The following is a 19,901-nucleotide window of genomic DNA, read 5'->3' on the forward strand; positions in this document are numbered from 1 at the left end:
GGGCGCGAGGAGAAGTCATTCGGATTTTTATTAAATATACTCTTGGCACAAATCTTTAAAATATATAAACATTATATATAAACAATATCTTCATGGCATCAAAATAGAACTCCCGCCCAGGGGCGGCGGCCTGGGGCCCAGAGGGGGGTCCCCCGTGCCTGCGTCCCCTGCCCTCGCTCCGTCCCGCTCCAGGCTCCGGGAGGGGCGCCCCGGCCTCCTCACCTGCAGAGCCGGGCAAGGCCGAGAGGGGGCGCAGTGCGGGGAAGACGGGGCTGAGATGGGGGATGGCCCACGAGGGGTTTTCACACCCGTGGCTCCATGGCGGGAAGAAGGGGGGGCGCACGTGTGCGGGTCCCTTTCCACCAGGCGGCCACTGAGCTGGGGCCGGCCAAGGTGAAACACAGCCACCAAACAAGCCCCAAACGTTAGGAGGTGGGGGTGCCCCCAGGGCCCCCGACTCCTCCGTGTCCCCCACCCCACGCGGGGAGGGCCAGGGTCCCCGCCACCTGTCCGCCCCACACACGGAAATCCAAGCCTTCGTGGTCCTAAATGGCTGGGTCTGCGCCAGGGACCCACGGGTGCCGCGGCTGGGCAGAGGGCCGGGACCTGGGGGGCTGTTTGCGGCAGACACCCCCCCAGGCTGGGAGCCAGACCAGACCCTGACACCGGTGTGTGGGGCGGGCGGCACGGAAGGAGCAGGACCCTCCCGGGAACGTTGCAAACAGGGCAGGCACCGCTCCCGCCCCCAGCCCTCCCCCGACCGTGGAGTCTGGGCTGGGCCGAGCTCTCTCGGGGAGAAGCCGCTGTCACCTGGGCAGCAATGGCGAAGGCAGGACAGGCGGGGCGGGGCTGCGTTGGGGGCTGAAGCTGAGCTCCAGGCTCGTCCCATCCCGGCCAGAGTCCGGCTGCGGGGAGCGCGCCACGCACGCACAGAGGGCCCGGCTCTGAGCCGGCGGGCGGGACCGGGTCACTCACAGCAGCAGTGCGGCCCCCCAGCAGACAGGGCGCCAAGGGCGGGGCCAACCTTTCAGGCCACACCCCCTAGAGGCAGCCCCCGCCCCGGAGACCCCCCTGCACCCCCACCCCACATTGCACTTGAAGGCCCCCGTTTCGCGCCTGGCCCGGTGGGCTCGGAGCCCAGGCCCGCCCGTTCGCTGCCACCAAGGGCCCCGACCAGGCTCCCGGGCTGAGCCACGCGCATGCGCGCGCGCCCTTGTTCCGCGGGCTCGGTTCCCGCCCGCGCTGGGGGCCCCTAGCTCTGCAGGCGCCGCAGCAGGATCTGCGTGAGGTCGAAGGTGGTGAAGCTGATGCCCACGGCGATGGGGCCCTTGAGCCAGTTCATGCTCAGGCCCTTGTACAGGCCGCGCACGGCGCCCTCCTCCCGCACGATGGTGCGCAGCGTGCCCACGATGGAGGCGCGCGGGTGGCCCGTGACGCCCGCCGTCTGCATGCGCCGCCGCACCACGTCGAGCGGGTACGAGGCCGACTGCCCGATGAGGCCGGCGCAGGCCCCGAAGATCATGCGCTCGAAGGGGTAGGGCTGCCGGCGGCCGCTGTACTCTGCGGGGCGAGAGGCGCAAGCGGCCGTGAGCGCGCCGCCGGGGCTGCGCACCCTCCCCGCGCGTGCGTGCGTGCGTGCACACGCGCACCCCGGCGCACCCCGGCTGCGCCGGCTCCCCTGCGCATCACTCCTTTTGCAGCAAAACCCAGAAACAACTTTCTCCGAGGTATAAAGCAGCCCTAAGATACGGGAGCCGCAGCGCACACCCCTGCCGCTCCGCACCTGGCCCAGAAATGAAGCCACGCCCACCATGCCCACCATGCCTACACCAAGCACAGCCTCCCCGGGTCTAGGCTGCGTGCGTGTAAGGGAACTGAGCAGAGACGGACGGACAGGTGGACAGGAGCTCCGAGCCGCCGCCATTCCCGGAGCAGGTCGGGAGGAGGGCCAGGTGGAGGGGGCGGGGGGACCCAGGGTCGCACACCCACCCAGGGACGCGAGCTCCAGGTGTTGGCTGCGTGCAGAAAGCCCGCAGACAGCTCACGCCCGGCTGCGACCAGGACGGGGGGGTGGGGGTGTGGGGGGGCGGAGCCTGTGGTGCCACAGCCGGAGGCAGAGGGCCGTGCCAACGCACGCGGGAACACAGGGCCCCTCCGAAAGCGCGTGGAGAATGCACTTAAGAGCAGCCGGCTCTGTGGCGCAGTAGGTTTACGGCCCGCAGTGCCGGTTCGAGTCCCGGCTGCTCCACTTCCCATCCGGCTCTCTGCTACGGCCTGGGAAGGCAGTAGAGGATGGCCCCAGCACCTGCACCGCAGGCCCGGAGGCAGCTCCTGGACGCTAACAAGAGCCAGGGGCAGCAGAGGGCCAGCGCCGGAGCGCCCACGCCTGCGCACCCCGGGGGCTGGGTCCGCTGCTGGGCCCGGACGTGTTCTGGGGAGCCCGCCGAGCCGGAGACACCGCCCCACCGTGCCCGCCCTGCGCATGCGCATGCGCACGCCACACGCCCCGCCCCGCCCGCTCACCGCGGTGCAGGCTCTTGAGGGTCTCGTAGGTGAAGAAGCTGAGCCCCGCGTAGGGGATGACCCCCAGCACGGTGGGCGTGAAGCCGTGGTACAGGGTCTTCAGCCCCTCTTCCCGGGAGATGCGGATGAACACGTGGAAGATGTTGCTGTACCTGCGGGGAGGGGCTGCGGGTGGGCACAGGGGCGGCAGAGCAGGCCCCGCCCCGGCCCCGCCCCCGCGCCCCCTCAGCCTGACCCCCGGGGCAGAGGGCAGGGCCGCGGCTCGGCCCCTAGGGAGTCCCCGGCGTCCACGCTGTAGCACTCACATCTCCTTTGGGGTCACGGCCATGCGGGCTCTGACCAGGTCCAGGGGGTACGTCAGGGAAGCGGCCGTGGTCCCGGCCAGGGCGCCAGCGAGGAGGCGAGGCCAAGGCGGCAGGGCTCTGAAGGGGGGGTGGGAGGGAGGTGAGACCCGGCGGGGGGGGGGGCTGCAGGCCAGGCGGGGGTGGGGGCGGGGTCTCCCGGGGGTGGGTGGGCGGGAGGGAGGTGTGAGACCCGGTGCCTCGCGGGGTGGGGTCTCCTGGGGGGTGGGAGGGAGGTGTGAGGCCTGGCCGGGGGCTGCAGGCCACGAGGGGGGGGCGGGGGCGGGGTCTCCTGCGTGGGCGGCGCTCTCCCTCCCTGCACGGATTGGGGACAGGTGTCTGCCGCAGGGCCCCGGCACACTGCGACCTGCTGCCCTGGGATTTGGGCTCTGGGGGGAGGTGGGCAAAGGTGAAGAGTGGGAGGACGACAGGACCATGATGGAGAGGTCACCGGGAGCGGGCGGGGCGCAGGGTGGTGGGCGGGGCTGGGAGGGGGCATGGCACGTCAGGGGCGTGGCCTGGAGAAGGCGGGGTGCAGCAGGGGCGGGGCCTGGAGAAGGAGGGGCGCATGGCGGCAGGCGGGGCTGGGAGAGGGATGGGGCAAGAGGAAGGGGCGGGGCTGGGAAAGGGGCGGGGTGCATGGAGGAGGTGTGGCTTCGAGGGGCGGGGCGTGTGGCGGGGGCGGGGTCTGGGCGGGGCCTCACTCTCCACGGAAGCCGTAGTAGCGGCCCAGGACCCGCTTGTACTCCTCGTGCGCGCTGAACTGGATGGCGGCGTAGGGCACCACGCGCACCATGGTGGCCGAGTTCCCGCGCCACAGGCTCAGGAAGCCCTCGTTGAGGTAGGTGAAGTAGAGGAGCCGGAAGGCCTCCTGAGGGGGAGGCAGGCGGTCAGCGGGCCCACCGCCTCCCCTCCGCGTGCACCTGCCCAGCCAGCAGTCGCCCCCAGGAGAGCAGAGGCTGGGCCGGGGGCGCCCTCATCCCTGTGCCCCCTGCACTCTGGCGAGTGCCGCACCCTGCTCAGTTCGGACCTTAGAGCTCAGATTAAAACAAACGCAGCGAGGGCGTGGCGCAGCGAGGGCGTGGCTCGCGGTTTGCCTGGCATCTAGCCTTTCAAACTTTAACACCTGCTCTCTGCTCAATGGTAAGGCACACGGGAAGACGTGGCCTTGGAACTGGCACTGTCTGGGCAGGCCCCTCGCCTCCCTGCCCCAAGGGTAATGGGGTCTCCCACCTGCAGCCCACCCACCCAGTCCCAGGGCGGGCGGTCAGGCGGCCCCGCTCACCTTGGCAGAAAACCGTTTAGAAGACACTGGAAAAACAAGGGTACAGACTGTGAGACGCAGCGTGGGACCCCCCCGCCGTGTGCATGCCCCCCAACACCCACTGAGTACTGGGAGCGCAGCCCCCAGGGGTGCTGTCCCCCCCCCCAGTCACTGTCCTCCTCCACCCCAGACCTGTCCCCAGGAAGGGACACAGAGCTAACACCTGAACCCCCAGGACGGCGAGAGGTACCTCCGCTGGGGGGGCTGGGGGGAAGCACCTGCCTCTGGAAACCCCACTCAGGACCCCCATCGTGGGCTGGACTCCAGGTCGTCACCTGTCCCCTGGCTGTCCCCCCCACGCCACGGTGCCCTGGGCTTCCTGCTGGGCAGTGAGGACGTGTGGGAAAGACCCAGATTCAGGCACTGGGGGTCTCTGAGGACCTCCCGTGTGGCCTGGCAGTCCCTACCCCTTCCGATGCCACCTGGGGGAGGACCCTGGGCCACAGAAAGGCGGGGCGTGGGAGGGCCAGGGGGGCCTGGGCCGGAAGTGTTAACCCTTTGTGGGAGAGCGTGCGCTCAGATTCAGCGGCCCCTGCAGAGTTGAACTCCGTGGCTCCTGTTGTGGGCCGAGTTGTGTCTCCCCCCAATCCTATGCACGTCCTCACCCCAGGTCCCTGTTCGTACCCAAGATCTTCCAAGTCGCAATCAAGTTAAGGCTGTGCAGGATTAGGGACGGCTGACCCTGAGGGCTGGGGTCCTCGTAAGCCACAGACAGGAAACGCGGGCAGCTGGGGCGCCACCCCGCCCCCACGGGCTCCAGAGGGAGCCCAGCCCTGTTAGTTTGCTTAAAAAGGATTTATTTACTTGAAAGGCAGAGGAACAGAGAGGGAGAGACAGAGAGAGATCGCCCACCTGCTGGTTCACTCCCTAAATGCCTCCCCGTGCTGGGGTTGGAAACCCCACCCAGGTCTCCCACGTGGGTGCAGGGGCCCCAGTACTTGAGCCGTCACCTCCGTGCCCCAGGGTGCCCATTAGCAGGAAGCTGGAACTGGGAGCGGATCAGGGACTCACACCCAGGCCCTCAGACACAAACAGGCATCTTTAAAAGCAATTTGAGGGGCTGGCGCGGTGGTATCGTGGGTAAAGCCGCTACCAGCAGTGCTGGCATCCCATATGGGCGCTGGTTCAAGTCCCAGCTGCTCCACTTCTGATCCGGCTCGCTGCTATGGCCTGGGAAAGCAGTAGAAGGCGGCCCAAGAGCTTGGGCCCCAGCACCCATGTGGGAGACCCGGATGGAGCTCCTGGCTTCGGATCAGCGCAGCTCTGGCTGTTGCAGCCATTTGGGAGTGAACCAGCAGATAGAGGACCTCAGTGTGTGTGTGTGTGTGTGTGTGTGTGTGTGTGTACCTCTCTGTAACTCTGTCAAATAAATCTTAAAAAAAGAAAAAAGCAATTTGAAGAAGCCTGGGGGTACTAAGGCGGCGGGGGGTGGGGGTGGGGGCCTGGCTGGCGCAGGGACAGACAGCATTTACCTTGGAAGATGATTTTGGTTCGGTCCAGGGGAGCTACCGCCGTCTTGGCGAGGGCGCCGGCCAGGGCCCCGGACAGGAGGGAGCTGAGCACTTGCCTGTGGTCACTCTGCAACAGACCCCAGGGCCAAGGGCGTCAGAGAGCCGGGGTTTGGGGGGGCGGCTCTGCAGGGGGCCAGGTCCTAGGGCGGCAGCTCTGGCTCCCGCAGGCATCAGCTGGGAGGGGCTGTTGGCCTTCCCGGGGCATCCCTCATTTTGGGGCCCCCGGCTGGGCTGACCCCACGAAGGAAGGGAGCGCTGTGCCCCACCTGGCCGTGTTCGGACCGCGGCGCCCTGAACTGCCTCCGGCGCTGTGCCGGAGGGTCAGGGTCACGGCGGTCCTAGCAAACGCCATTTTCTCTACTTCTACCAGGACTCCCAGTCTGCACACGGCTCAGGTCGGGGGTGCCGGAAGGGTCTCATGGTCTCAGTGTCCACTACGTGGGCAAACCTGCCAGCCAAGGGGGGGCCATTCTGGCCGGAAACACAAGAAAACGCTGGACCCCTAACCAGAGCGTCAGCGGCAGGACAGGGCGAGCCCTCGGTGGGCTGGGTCAAACAGATCAAAACTGAGGGCAGCGGCAGGGAGGCGGGCCCTTGCCTGAGCCTACCAGTGACCGGCACCGCGGGATTTCAGGGCGGGGCGGGGCGGGGCGGGGGTCGCCGCAGCCTGCACCTGCGCCCTCCTGTGGACCCCTCCCACCGGCGTGCCGAGGGCCGGCCCTAAGCACACGCAACTCCGAGGGGGCGTGTCTGCCTCCCCTCGGGCCCGCCCCCTGCAGGCGGGGACCTCACCGGGTGCCACCTGGAATTTGGGGGAAAGGTCAGGAGGCCTGGGGCGCACCTTTCACCCAGTGGACTTTGAGTAGGGCCTGGGAGCCAGGAGGGCGGGGCCGAGCCGCTCTCTTTCAAGTTCAGCCGGGAGAATTTGGGGCGGGGCATGTTCAGGCTTCTGTGGTGAGCCCACCTCCGGCCCGGACCATTGGCTCCTCCCAGGGACACAGCGGACTCGTGGCTCCCAGCCCCCATGTTGGGAGAGGCTAGGGCTTCCTGGGCCTGCTGGACACCACCCCGCGGGTCAGGGCCCCATCGCGAGACGCCCGCAGGGGCCGGGGAACTTGCCTTTGACGAGACGGGCGAGGGCAGGACGGCCTGAGCATCCTCCCGCAGAGCCACCGAGCCTTCTTTTACGCCACTCCCCATCCCAGGCCTGCTCGGGATGGCGGAGCCTCGGTCCTGGGGAGCGGAGGGCAGGGGTGAGCCAGGGGCCTTCGGGCGGGGAGCCGGGCTCCCCCGCCCGCCGCCCGCTCCGGCCTCGAACCTGTCACCGAGTTGCACTGGGCACAGCCAGATGCCCCGGCCTGGCCCTTCCCTGCCCCGGCTGCCGCCTCCCTGCAAAGACAACCCCGCTCCAGAGTCGCCGCCCTTGACCGACGGCCTTTCTTGGCCCCTCCCACGTGTCATTGTCACAGTCTGTTTTTTTAAAACCGGCAGAGCAGAGGGGCTCAGGGAGCAGGAAGCAGAGGCCGGTGGCCGGGGGGCCAGCCTGAGAGACTGTCCACTGCTTTTAGAAAACCCACCACCTGCAACACCCGCAGCCCATAGAAGCACTTGCTCCACTTCCGATCCAAGCTCCTTGCTAACGCGCCTGGGAAAGCAGCGCAGGTGCTCCAAGTGCTTGGGCCCCTGCACCCACGAGAGGGAGTTCCAGGTTTCGGCTTGGCCCAGCCCCACGGCCATCTGGGGAGTGAGCCAGTAGACGGAAGGTCACTCTGCCCCCCTCCCCAGGCTCTGCCTTTGAAACAAGTAAGTAAGTAAATCTTCATAGGACAATGCACTGTACTGAGGTGGGGTCTTACGAACCAGTGCAGCAGGACACATGGGTCAGGGGCCCCACGCTCCTGCGTCCTGGGAACCTGAGAATGTTGTACAAAGAACAGAAGCAGCCGGCGCCGGCCAGGGGCCAGGAGACACGGCGGGTCTCTGTCGCCCACCCCAGCACGGTGGGCCCTGGAGGTCCTTGGACACCGGGCTGCTGGGCACGGAGGGCGCAGCCTGTCTGGGAGCAGAGTCCAGTCCCTGGGGGCCGCCCTCCGAGAAGGTTTCAGCCATCTGCTGTCCCTCCCCCCTCCCCCCACACAGTGGCTGCCCGCTCCAGGCTCAGGAGGTAGGATTCCGGGACACCTTCCCCAGGTAGGCAGGGCTCGCGGGCAGGCCGTGCGGCCTCAGCCCCACACCGGCTGCACCTTCCCGGCCTCCTGCTTCCCTCTGGGAGCAGGAAGGACCCCCCCCCCAATCTTCTCTCAGTTGCCTGCCTGGCTTGAGGGCCAGCCCCAGAAGCCCAGTGCAGACAGCTGAGACAGCACCTCAAATTATTAATTTGAAAACTAGAGTTACAGAGAGAGGGAGGGAGAAGCAGAGACAGAGAGCGCTATTCTCTGGTCCACTCCCCAGATGGCCGCAACGGCCAGGGCTGGGCTAAGCCAAAGCCAGCAGCCAGGAGCTCCAACCGGGTCTCCCATGCAGGTGCAGAGGCCCAAGGACTCGGGCCATCCCCCACTGCTTTCCCAGGCCACAGCAGAGAGCTGGATGGGAAGTGGAGCAGCCGGGACTCGAACCGGTGCCCATGTGGGGTGCTGATCACAGGCACAGCTTACCCTGCTGTGCCACAGTGCGGCCCTACCCAATGTGTTCCTTAAGGAAGTGAGGTAAGGGGTGTTTCGGATGCATGTAAGCTAGAAAAGCCAGCCACACAGTGGCGGCGGAATGGGGTGGTGCAGACTGCAGAACTGGGGGATGAGGTCCCCGAGGTGGCGGAGGAAAACGGGCCCCCCAGGCCTCCCCCGGGAGGGCATTCTCAGCAGAACAGTCGCTCTGGGCCCAAGCGACCATGCTCATCATGGCCCAGGAAAACAAGGGGGAAAAGCGCTGTGACCGCCAAGTCACAGCCCTGGCCCCGGGGACCAGCGCTCGGGTTGTGCCACCCCCGAATGTGGCTCCTTGGCGTTTGTGAAGACGGTAGGAGCAGGAAGGTGGCCCTCGGAGGGGCTTCCCGACTCCCCAGGAAGCGGTCACAGACCCTGGTGTGACAGGCACCCTCAGTGCACCTGCGGGAACGGAGCCCAGGAGCAGGATGTGGGGGCCGGCTTTGCCGAGTCCCTAGCCCCCGGTCCACGTGCCGGGTCACACCCGTCCATCCTCCGGTCAGATCTGCCCCAGACCAGGCAGGAAAACCCTCAGGCTGTAGCCAGCGCTGTGGGGTTTGGCTTCAAAGCCCACCCATGGCCTTCTTCAGATACGAGCCCCGTGCAGGGGGCTGGTGTTGCGCTGCCGTGGGTGAAGCCCCTGCCTGTGATGGAGTCGGTTCGAGTCCCAGCCGCTCTGCCTGTGACCCAGCTCCCTGCTAATGCAACTGGGAAGGCAGAGGATGGCCGAGTGGGAGACCGGGATGGAGTTCCAGGCTCCTGACTTTGCCCTGGCCCAGCCCCCACCATCCATCTGGGGAGTGAACCAGTGGATGGAAGATCCGTCTCTGCCTACCACTCTGCCTTTCAAATAACTAAAATAAATTGTTCTTTTTTTAAAAAATATGCATTTATAAAAAAAATAGGATCTGGGGACCAGGGTGGGGAAGGAACGGTAGATAGGTCTGGATTAAAAGTTTGCTCCTAGGCCGGTGCGGCGGCTCACTAGGCTAATCCTCCGCCTTGCGGCACCGGCACACCGGGTTCTAGTCCCGTGTGCTGGCAACAGTGTCTTGCAGCCAGCCTGGAGGTCACCCCTGTCCCCACAGCCTGAGGTCCTCTCTCTGACCGCCCACTGGAGACCAGCACTCGCCCTCACTGCCCTGGCCTCCACGGCAGCAGGTGGCTCGTGAGCGTCCCAGGGTGAGCCACTGCCTGCTGCCCACCCTCCTATTTCTGTCAACTTCTCCCCTGGGGCAGGCCCTGGCGGCTGCCCTGTGCCGGCTCCAGAGCGGCATTTACTTTAAAGTTCAAGTGCGCATTCCTGGGACGACAGCGTAAATGACGCTGCTTCTAAAGGGAGCCCCACCTGCTCTCTTAGGGCAGAGCAGGAGGAACCCGAACCCGTGGGAATCGACACCTGCAATGGGTGCGTCTGCAGGTGGGGCTGGCGTGGGGCACAGCGGGTTAAGCTGCCGCTTGCAACCCTCTGCTAATGCACCTGGGAAAGCAGCAGAGGACGGCCCAAGTCTTGGGCCCCTGCACCTGCGTGGGAGACCCAGATGCAGCTCTAGGCTCCTGGCTTCTCCCTGGCGCAGTCGCAACCATTGCAGCCATTCGGGGAGTGAACCAGCAGATAAAGATCTCTCCGCGCCCATCACTCTTTCATAGACATTAGTAAGGCATCTTCAAAGGAAATACCTTCAGGTATGAGAGGTGAGAGAGACAAAGGGGCAGCGGGCAGGTTACCTGGGACAGGGCACTCTGACCCTCCACAACCCAGCCCTGGTAATATTTGTTCCCACGTCCAGCTCAGGATTGACTGGAGAAACCCCCACACAAGCCTTCTAGAAAACGCTCATGGAGGGACTGGGGCTGTGGTGAGCGGGTTAAGACGCCACCAGTGAAGCCAGCATCCCACATGGGCTCCAGTTCAATTCCTGGCTGCTCCACTTCCCATCCAGCTTCCTGCTCATACGCTTGGGAGGCAGCCGTAATGGCCCAAGTGCCTGGGCCCCTGCATCCACGTGGGAGATCAGGATGGAGTTTCTGGCTCCTGCCTTCGGCCTGGCCCTGCCCAAGCCTGTTGCAACCACCTGGGAAGTAAACCAGCAGATGGAAGATTCATATTCTCTCTCTTTCCCTCTCTCCCTCTCTCCCTCTCCCTCTTTCTCCTCCTCTCCCCCCTCTCCTCTTCTCCCCCTCTCTCTCCCCCTCCTTCCCTCCCCTCCCATCTCTATAACTCTGCATTTCAAATAAATATATAAATCTTTGGGGCCGGCGCCGTGGCTCAATAGGCTAATCCTCCACCTTGCGGCGCCGGCACACCGGGTTCTAGTCCCGGTCGGGGCGCCGGATTCTGTCCCGGTTGCCCCTCTTCCAGGCCAGCTCTCTGCTGTGGCCAGGGAGTGCAGTGGAGGATGGCCCAAGTGCTTGGGCCCTGCACCCCATGGGAGACCAGGAAAAGCACCTGGCTCCTGGCTCCTGCCATCGGATCAGCGCGGTGTGCCGGCTGCAGCGGCGGCCATTGGAGGGTGAACCAACGGCAAAGGAAGACCTTTCTCTCTCTGTCTCTCTCTCTCACTGTCCACTCTGCCTGTCAAAAAAAAAAATATATATATATATATAAATCTTTGTATAAAAATTCATGGAAAATTGAATTAAAGTTTTATTTTGATACAAAAACATTGTTGACACCCACACATAGTTTTTTCATGATATACATTTCCATAAACTTTTTAAAAAAAGTTTCATGGCTGGCGCCGCGGCTCACTAGGCTAATCCTCCACCTTGCGGCGCTGGCACACGGGGTTCTAGTCCCAGTCGGGGCGCCAGATTCTGTCCCAGTTGCCCCTCTTCTAGGCCAGCTCTCTGCTGTGGCCCGGGAGTGCAGTGGAGGATGGCCCAAGTGCTTGGGCCCTGCACCCCATGGAGACCAGGAGAAGCACCTGGCTCCTGGCTTCGGATCAGTGCAGTGCGCCGGCCGCGGTGGCCATTGGAGGGTGAACCAACGGCAAAGGAAGACCTTTCTCTCTGTCTCTCTCTCTCACTGTCCACTCTGCCTGTCAAAAAAAAAAAAAAAGTTTCATTTATTTGAAAGAGTTACATAGCGAGAGGGAGAGGAAGAGACAGAGACAGAGGTTCACCCTGCAAATGGTTGCAACAGCAGGAGCTGGGCTGATCCGAAGCCAGGAGCCAGGATCCTCTTCCAGGTCTCCCACGCGGGTGCAGGGGCCCAAGCACTTGGGCCATCTTCTACTGCTTTCCCAGGCCACAGCAGAGAGCTGGATGGGAAGTGGAGCAGCTGGGTCTTGAACCAGCGCCCACATGGGATGCTGGTATTGGTGGCGGGGGCTTTACTCTCTGCGCCACAGTGCCAGCTCCTTCGAGGAACTTCTCACACTCCTTCCATATGCACAGATTTCAAATTTCTTTTGGCACCAACATCAATTTATGTTTAAAGTCATCTTTCCTGAACTTTAAAGCAATTTTAATTTTAAAAAATTCATTTGAGGGAGACTGGCATTGTGGTGTAGTGGGTAAAGCCGCCACCTGTGATGCCAGCATCCCATGTGGGCGCCGGTTCGAGTCCCGGCTGCTCCTCTTCCGATCCAGCTCTCTGCTGTGGCCTGGGAAAGCAGCAGGTGAGGGCCCAAGTGCTTGGGACCCTGCCCCCGTGTGGGAGACCCGGATGGAGCTCCTGGCTCCTGGCTTCAGTTTGGTCCTACCTGGCTGTTGCAGCCATCTGGGGAGTGAACCAGCACGTGGAAGGTCTGTCTTTCCCTGTCTCTGTATCTCTGACTTTCAGATAAATAAATAAATCTTTTGGAAAATTCATTTTCGAGGCAGAAAGAAAGCGAGCAGGCTCCCATCTGCCCGTTCACTCCCCAAATGCCCACCATGGCCAGGACTGGGCCGGGCCAAAGCAGGAACTGCAAACTCCATCCAGGCCTCCCACGTGGGAGCAGACCCAAGACTGGCGCCGCCGCCGCTGCCTCTCGGAGGGTGTGTGAGCAGAAAGCTGGAGCTGGGCGCGGAGCCAGCACGTGAACCCGGGCCCCGCACTCCGACACGGGATGCGGGGGCTCCCGTCCCAACCACTGCGCCCCACGCCCGCCCCCTGCCGGCGTCTTTGGCACACTTGCTCCTCCCCAGATCCCGAAGCCTGGGAAGCGGCCAGCGCGTGTCGTGATTGGGCTCCGGTGCCGAGGCTCCTCCCTCTTCCCCCAGCCGGTTGCACCACGCCCACGCCCACGCCCACGGCTTTCGAGTCACGGTGGGCCAGGCCCAAGAGCCCCGCGCGAGGCCCACCCGAGGACACGGACGTTTGTGGAGCCGCGAGCAGCCGCAGCGCCTGCGCGGGACCTCCCCCGTGCTCCAGCCTGGTCCTGCAGGCCCACGGCTCTCCTTTGAGTCTAAGGTTGTTTCTAAATAAAAGGCTAAAGACACAGGGGCGCGCAAACTTGGGGAAACTCAGCAGCTTCCGGGGCCTGCCTGCTTTTTCTGTTTCTAAAGATTTATTTATTTGAAATGCAGAGAGAGAGAGAGAGAGAGAGAGAGAGAGAGATGCCTTCCATCCACTGGTTCACTCCCCAAATGGCCACAATGGCCGGGGCTGGGCCAGACCAAAGCCAGGAGCCTGGAGCTCCATCAGGGTCTCCCGCACGGGTGCAGGGGCCCAAGCACGTGGGCCATCACCTGCTGCTTCCCCAGGTGCATCAGCAGGGAGCGGGATTGGAAGCAGAGCAGCCGGGGCTCTCCAGACTACAGGTGGCAGCTTAGTCCACGTCCGAGGTTCTCCAGGGACTGGCCGAGTGGCCTGGCTCCCCCAGAGCGGCCACAGGCAGCCTCCCTTTCTGCTGGGTTTGGGGGAAGCCAGTGGCTTTCTCAGCAGGACGCACTGACCCTGGCCAGCTCCTCTCCTGGGAGGGCGGTATCTGGGGTCCAGCGGCCGCCGGGCCTCTCCCTGCCCCTGCGTGTGGGGTGAGCGTGGGCTGGGGACGCAGGCTCAGAACCAGGGCATCATAGCACCCACGGTTCTCTAAGGCCCTTCGCCCTGTGCTCTCTCACCGCCCACGGAGGGGGAAACTGAGGCAGGGCGGTGCTGGCCGCGGCCTGGGCTGTGCAGCCACGATGGCAGTGGTCACTGTAGCGGATGGCTGGGAGTGCTGTGGTGCCCTTGGGTTTCACAGGACACAGGAAGCTTGGCCCAACTCAGGAGCAGAGGGGACTCAGCCCGGGGACCGGCTCCAAGGCCACAACCGTGCCCCTCTCCAAGGAGGCCCCCGCGTCAGTGTCGACGTCACCCCATCCTGAGTGCCCCTCCCAGAGAGCCAAGTGCCCCTAAATCAAGACACTGCCTAACCCAGGGCAACAGCCAGGTGGGGGCAGGCGGAGGGCAGGCGTCTGGCCACGCCCAGACAGCGGCTTGCAAAGACACGCGGATCAGAGAAGCACCTCCTGGTGCAAAGCCTGGCCGAGGCCCCGGGGCTGGGACAGAGGGGCCAGGGCCCCAGGACACGAGCCTGGAGGGGGTGAGCCACGCATGGCAGCATCGAGGGCTGGGGCCAGCAAGCGGGGTCCGTGCTGGCGGGAGATGCTACCCCGGGCCTGTCTAATTCAGGAGAATCTAATACCCTGGATTTAACCCGCGATAAAGGGGCACACGGGGAGCCTGGGCGAACCGTGCGAGGAGGAGGACGGCAGACAAGGAGAGGCGGCCTTGGCCTGGGCAAGGGGTGCTGGCAGGCACCCATGGGGCTGGGCTGGCCGAGGCGGGGATTCGGCCCAGCGGTAAAGACGCCCGGGGCCCAGAATCGGAGTGCCTGGCTTTGAGTCCCAGCATCACCCAGCTTCCGAATGCGCACCCCAGGAGGCAGCAGTGATGGGTCCCTGCCAGCCCCCTGGGAGACCCGGATGGCGTTCCTGGCTCTGGCCTGGCCCAGCCCTGGCCATTGTGCACATTTGGGGAACGAACCAATGATCGCAGCATCTGACGATCCATCAGTCTCTCCCCCACCTCTCTGCCCTTCAAATAAAATGAAGAGAAATACATTTCTTCTAGCAACAGAAACCGGTCGGAGACTCCGGGACTCAGCGCAGCGCGGCCGCTAGGGGCGCTATCTCCCACCCCTCCCCTGCAGGCCGAGGGGCGGCCCCGGGGTGACCGCGGCCAGAGCTCCCCAAGGCCCTGCAGCCGGGCCGCTGAGCTGGGCGCCCGCTGGCCGAGCCTGCGAGGTGCGGAGGCGGGCGGCGTGTCCGGGCTCTCCACCGCCTGCCGAAGTAACAGGGACAGCAGCCCCACCCCGCGCCCCTGGCCGCCCTCGCTGACTGCGCCCACCCGGCGGGACCTGAAGGGCTCGCAAACTCAACCCTGGCTGCACGGAAAGGGGCTGGAAGAGGCGAGGACGCACAGTGCCTCTGGGGCCTCCCACGGGGTCGGGCAGCCGTGGGCCCGCTCACAGGGGCAACCGTCGGGGAGCAGAGTGGCTCAGCTCACTGTGGCGGCTGGGGCATGGGGAACAGAGCAGGGTGACGCCGGTGGGCAGGTGGGCGAGACCCCATGGAAGGAAGACCTTCTTCACTCACCCCATGTTCTCATCACACCACCAGGGGCACTGTGTGGAAGAGACATGGGACACGCTTACGTTGACTTAAAACCAGACCCAGCCGATTCGCACTGGAAACCGCCGGCCACGGGCCCACAACTGGGGAGCTGGCCCCTCCCACTCCATTGCCCCACACACTGCTGCTGTCCCCCCTGCCACTCTGGTCACTCCAGGTGCCCCACAAGTCCTTATGGGTCCATTGCTGGCGGCCAGGTCAGAGAAGGCCCCTCCCTCAGCTGCTCTGCCCGCTCTGGTCTCCCCAAGTCATCTGGTGGGTGAGGCTGGGGCCCTCGCATTCCTTAACGGTGACTCTTGGGCAGAGCTGGGGACTCCTCCCCCGAGTCGCCTGCCAAGGACGCACTTCTATGTCAACGGGAGGGCAGGATCACAGGTGCGGGCAGGCTCCAGGCTGCCCCTCACCAGCTGGGTGCCCTGCGACAGGTGCCCCAGCTCCCAGCAGCCGCGGTGAGGTGGGCTCGCGGCACCCACTCGGGGCCAACGCGTCTGTGTGCAGAAGTCGGCTCTCCTCCTGAGGACGCCCTGCCATGTGTCTGCCTAGGACCTGCCGGGGTGATGGGGCGGAGCTGCTGCCCGGGATAACGCATCCCACATCAGAGCGCCGGTTCGAGTCCCGGCTGCGACACTTCTGGTCCAGCTCCCTGCTAATGCGCCTGGGAAAGCAGCCGAAGACAGCTCAACGTCGTGGGCCCCTGCACCCATGTGGGAGACCCGGATGGAGCTCCTGGCTCCTGGCTTCAGCCTGGCCATCTGGGGAGTGACCAGCAGATGGGAGATGCCTGTCTCTCTCCCATCTCATTGTATCCCTCTCCATTTCAGATAAATAAATCTTTATCTGAAAGGGAACATGACAGAGACAGACAGCCAGAGACAGAGAGATCCTCCACCCACTGGTTCACTCCCCAGGTGGCTGCAAAGGCCACTCTGCTTCTTCCCCAAGCAGCCAGGGCCCCCTCCCTCCTGCCTCCCCACGGGTTTCACCTCGGGCGGGGCCGGGGGCACCTGACAGCGCTGCAGCCTAGCGGCCACCCCCAGGAGACAGAACACGCGTGTGGCATATCACATGACGCCGCCAAAGATCACGCTGCAGCCGTATGCAGCAACCCGGGCGGGCCTCACAGGTGTCACGGTGGAGAGAGAGGGAAGCCGAGCAGAGGAGCCGCCAGGTGAGGGATAACACCATTGGACTGAGCACGTGCGTCCCCACGGGATACAGTGTAACAGCTGTGTACACAGGACTGACATTGCATTAGGCCGTATGAGTCATCCAGAGGGGATTTAACACACAGGCTCTGCATAGGCTCTGTGCAAACACTGTGTCACTTTACAGAGGGTGCTTGAGCGACTGTGGATTCTGGTATCTGGGGGACCGGGGTCCGGGCGCCAATGCCCTCTGTCTACTGTACATAAAAGCTAATCTTCTAAAAAAGATTCACTTATTTATTTGAAAATCAGAGTTACAGAAAGAGAGAAAGAGACAGAGATCTTCTATTTGCTGGTTCACTCCCCAAATGGCTGCAATGGCCAGGGCTGGGCCAGGCCAAAGCCAGGAGCCAGGGGCTTCTTCCGAGTCTCCCACATGGGTGCAGGGGCCCAAGCACTGGAGCCCTCCTCCGGGCTTCCCCTGGTGCACCAGCAGGGAGCTGGACTGGAAGTGGAGCAGCCGGGACTTGAACCAGCGCCCATATGGGATTCCGGCGCCACAGAAGGCGGCTTTACCTGCTATGCCAACGTGCTGGCCCCACAAATTCATTTCTAAAAGATTCAGGGGGAGGCAGTGTGGCACGGTGGGTTAAGCCCCTGCCCCTTGTCACTAGCATCCCATACGGGCACCAGTTCGAGTCCCGGCTGCTTGCTCCACTTCTAATCCAGCTCCCTACTAACACGCAACAGAAGATGGCCCAAGGGCCTGGGTCCCTGCACCCACGTGGGAGACCCAGATGGAGCACCTGGCTCCTCCCTGGCCATCTGGGGAGTGAAACAGAGATAGAAGATCTCTCTCTCTCTCTCTGCCTTTCAAATAAATAAGTAAATCTTTTAAAAATTTTAATAGTTTTAGTAAATAAGTAAATCTTTATAAAGTTTTTTTTTGGACAGGCAGAGTTAGTGAGAGAGAGAGACAGAGAGAAAGGTCTCCCTTCCGTTGGTTCACCCCCACCAAATGGCCACTAAGGCCGGCGCTGCACCGATCTGAAGCCAGGAGCCAGGTGCTTCCTCCTGGTCTCCCATGGGGGGCAGGGCCCAAGCACTTGGGCCATCCTCCACTGCACTCCCGGGCCACAGCACAGAGCTGGACTGGAAGAGGAGCGACCGGGACAGAATCCGGTGCCCCGACCGGGACTAGAACCCGGGGTGCCGGCGCCACAGGCGGAGGATTAGCCTGGTGAGCCGCGGCACCGGCCGTGTTATGTATATTTTACACATAGCACATGTGTGGGGCTGGCGCTAAGGCTCAGCGGGGTGACGCTGCTCAGGGCACCTGCATCCCACATGGGAATGGCTGCCTTGAGTCCCGGCTCCTCTGCTTCCCATCCAGCGTCCTGCTAACGCACCTGGGAGGCAGCAGGTGAGGGCTCAAGTGTTTAGGTTCCTGCCACTCAGGTGGGGGACCCGGATGCAGGTCCTGGGGAGTGAATCAACAGGGGGAGTTGTCCAGTCTTTCAGATAAATTAAATAAACAAAAACGTAAAGAACCGGGGCTGGCGCTGTGGTGTAGTGGGCTAAGCCTTCGCCTGCAGCACCGGCATCCTATATAGGCGCCAGTTCTAGTCCTGGCTGCTCCTTTTCCGATCCAGCTCTGTTACGGCCTGGGAAAGCAGATGAACCAAGGGCTTGGGCCCCTGCACCCACATGGGAGACCTGGAAGAAGCTCCTGGCTCCTGGCTGCAGATTGGCACAGCTCTGGCTGTTGTGGCCAGTTGGGGAGTGAACCAGTAGATGGAAGACCTCTCTCCCTCTCTCTCTCTCTCTCTCTCTGCCTTGCCTCGCATCACCTCTCCCCTCCCCTCCCCTCCTCTCCCTCTCCTCCTCTCTCTGTGCAACTCTGACTTTCAAATAAATAAATAATTTTTTTTAAGTAAAGAACAGACTATCGCTGTGGCTCACTAGGCTAATCCTCCACCTGTGGCACCGGCACCCCGGGTTCTAGTCCCGGTCGGGGCGCCGGATTCTGTCCCGGTTGCTCCTCTTCCAGGCCAGCTCTCTGCTGTGGCCCGGGAGTGCAATGGAGGATGGCCCAGTGCTTGGGCCCTGCACCCCATGGGAGACCAGGAGAGGCACCTGGCTCCTGCCTTCGGATCAGCACAGCGCCGGCCGCAGCGGCCATTTGGGGAGTGAACCAACGAAAGGAAGACCTTTCTCTCTGTCTCTCTCTGTCTATAACTCTACCTGTCAAATAAATAAATTAAAAAAAAATACATAAAGAACAAAACAGACTAAGCCCAGCCAGTCTGTCCAGGCTCAACTGACCCCAGACCAGGCTCTGTTCCTGAACATTTCCAGGGACTCAAATGAGTGGACTTTGGGGGGGCTACTGGGCCCGGGCTCGGCTTCCCCCCACCCGAGGAGGGCGCCTGCTCACGACTTTAGCGCTGACCCGGACTCTGGGCTCCTGGGAGGCAGCCCCCATGCACAGTGGGCACTGAACGCAGTGTCCTGCGCTCCCACTTGCTCCACTCTCCGTCCCCAGAGACAGCGCATGTCTGCTCCTCCCCTGGACTCCAGGGTGACCTGGGTAGGGACCTGGGCATATAAGAAAGAGCTCAGCTACCCAGGTGTCGGGGTGCTGGACCCACAGACAGATGCCTGGGGCCCTGAGGGAGCCACGGGGCCAGGCAGGTCCTCTTTCTGTAGGGGGTGGGGTGGGGGCAGGGTGTGAGCGCCCAAGGCCCCTGGACTTTCCCTTCCAGAGCCCGGAAGCCCCGCCCACTCCAGTTCAGTGCGCAGCTGGGATCTGCGGCCGGCACCTCCCCAGCACACCTGTCTCCTGGAATCTCCCAGCCCCGAGCTGCACGGACGGCTCCACCTGTGTCCCTCCCGACGTTACTGTGGGCTGAGCGCGATCCGCATTCAGGTCAAACTGTACCTCGAGGTAGGTTTTCTTAAATTAATGTATTTATTTACTTGAAAGGCAAGGAGGGGGGAGAAAGAAATCTTCCACCTGCCGTTTCACTCCCTTTGGGCCAGACCGAAGCCAGAGGCTTCATCCAGGTCTCCCAAGCACGCACGTGGGCCAGCTTCGGCGGCTTTCCCAGGCCATTAGCAAGGAGCCGGATTGGAAACGGAGCAGCCGGGCCCGAGCCGGCACTCACACGGGATGTGGGCGTGGCAGGCTGCGCGGTGCTGCTGGCCCTGTACTGTGGTGTTGCACTTGGACCTGTTCCCTGGCTACACGGTCCTCGGCCCGGACGCCCACAGTGACGAGAGGACGCGCCTGGCACTCTGCGGTGGGCTGCGTCACGGGGCTAGGACAGGCGGCGGTTAGGGGGCTGCGTGCATCTTCCACGCACAGCGGGCCCGTCGGGACGTCGGCCCAGCCTCAGCGGGGCAGCCTCCTCCCGCTCTCTCAGTGTCTTTCACGAGCGCTGACGACATCGGCTGGGATTCGGCGCCAGGGTCTTCCCCGGAAGCGGGGCGAGAGCCAGGGGCCAGGTGCAGGGCGGCCCCAGACCGCCAAGGCTCAGCTTTGCACGCACTATTCTGTCTGGGCGACCGACCCACGCGACGGACAGAAAACACAGCCAGGCGGGGGCGCTGGCCGGCGGGGCGGGGGAGTCACACGACTCACACAGTGAGCCCGGTCACGCCAGCCTCCGCCGGACACCGCGCTGGGCGACAGGAACACTGGCTCGGAGCAAGGTGCTCGCTTCTTGGGGAGGTGGGAGGAGCCTGCGGCT

At 63.7% G+C, this 19,901-nt stretch overlaps 1 protein-coding gene across 1 annotated transcript in view; it reads right to left on the reverse strand.

The window, feature by feature from the left end:
- Nucleotides 1-9: 9 nt before the first annotated feature.
- Nucleotides 10-19,901, reverse strand: part of SLC25A42 (solute carrier family 25 member 42) — a 30,061-nt gene continuing 10,169 nt past the window's right edge. The window contains exons 2-8 of the mRNA XM_070059055.2: nucleotides 6,819-6,932; nucleotides 5,661-5,766; nucleotides 4,150-4,175; nucleotides 3,569-3,735; nucleotides 2,829-2,945; nucleotides 2,524-2,675; nucleotides 10-1,560 (exon numbers count right to left, since the gene is read on the reverse strand). Coding sequence (XP_069915156.1) covers nucleotides 1,253-1,560; nucleotides 2,524-2,675; nucleotides 2,829-2,945; nucleotides 3,569-3,735; nucleotides 4,150-4,175; nucleotides 5,661-5,766; nucleotides 6,819-6,899 — 957 coding nt within the window. The 5' untranslated portion in view covers nucleotides 6,900-6,932 and the 3' untranslated portion in view covers nucleotides 10-1,252. The remainder of the gene's footprint in view (nucleotides 1,561-2,523; nucleotides 2,676-2,828; nucleotides 2,946-3,568; nucleotides 3,736-4,149; nucleotides 4,176-5,660; nucleotides 5,767-6,818; nucleotides 6,933-19,901) is intronic.

Source organism: Oryctolagus cuniculus, chromosome 16, assembly GCF_051225735.1.
Source record: "Oryctolagus cuniculus isolate XC-2025 breed Fujian yellow rabbit chromosome 16, ASM5122573v1, whole genome shotgun sequence".
Classification (NCBI taxonomy): Eukaryota; Metazoa; Chordata; class Mammalia; order Lagomorpha; family Leporidae; genus Oryctolagus; species Oryctolagus cuniculus.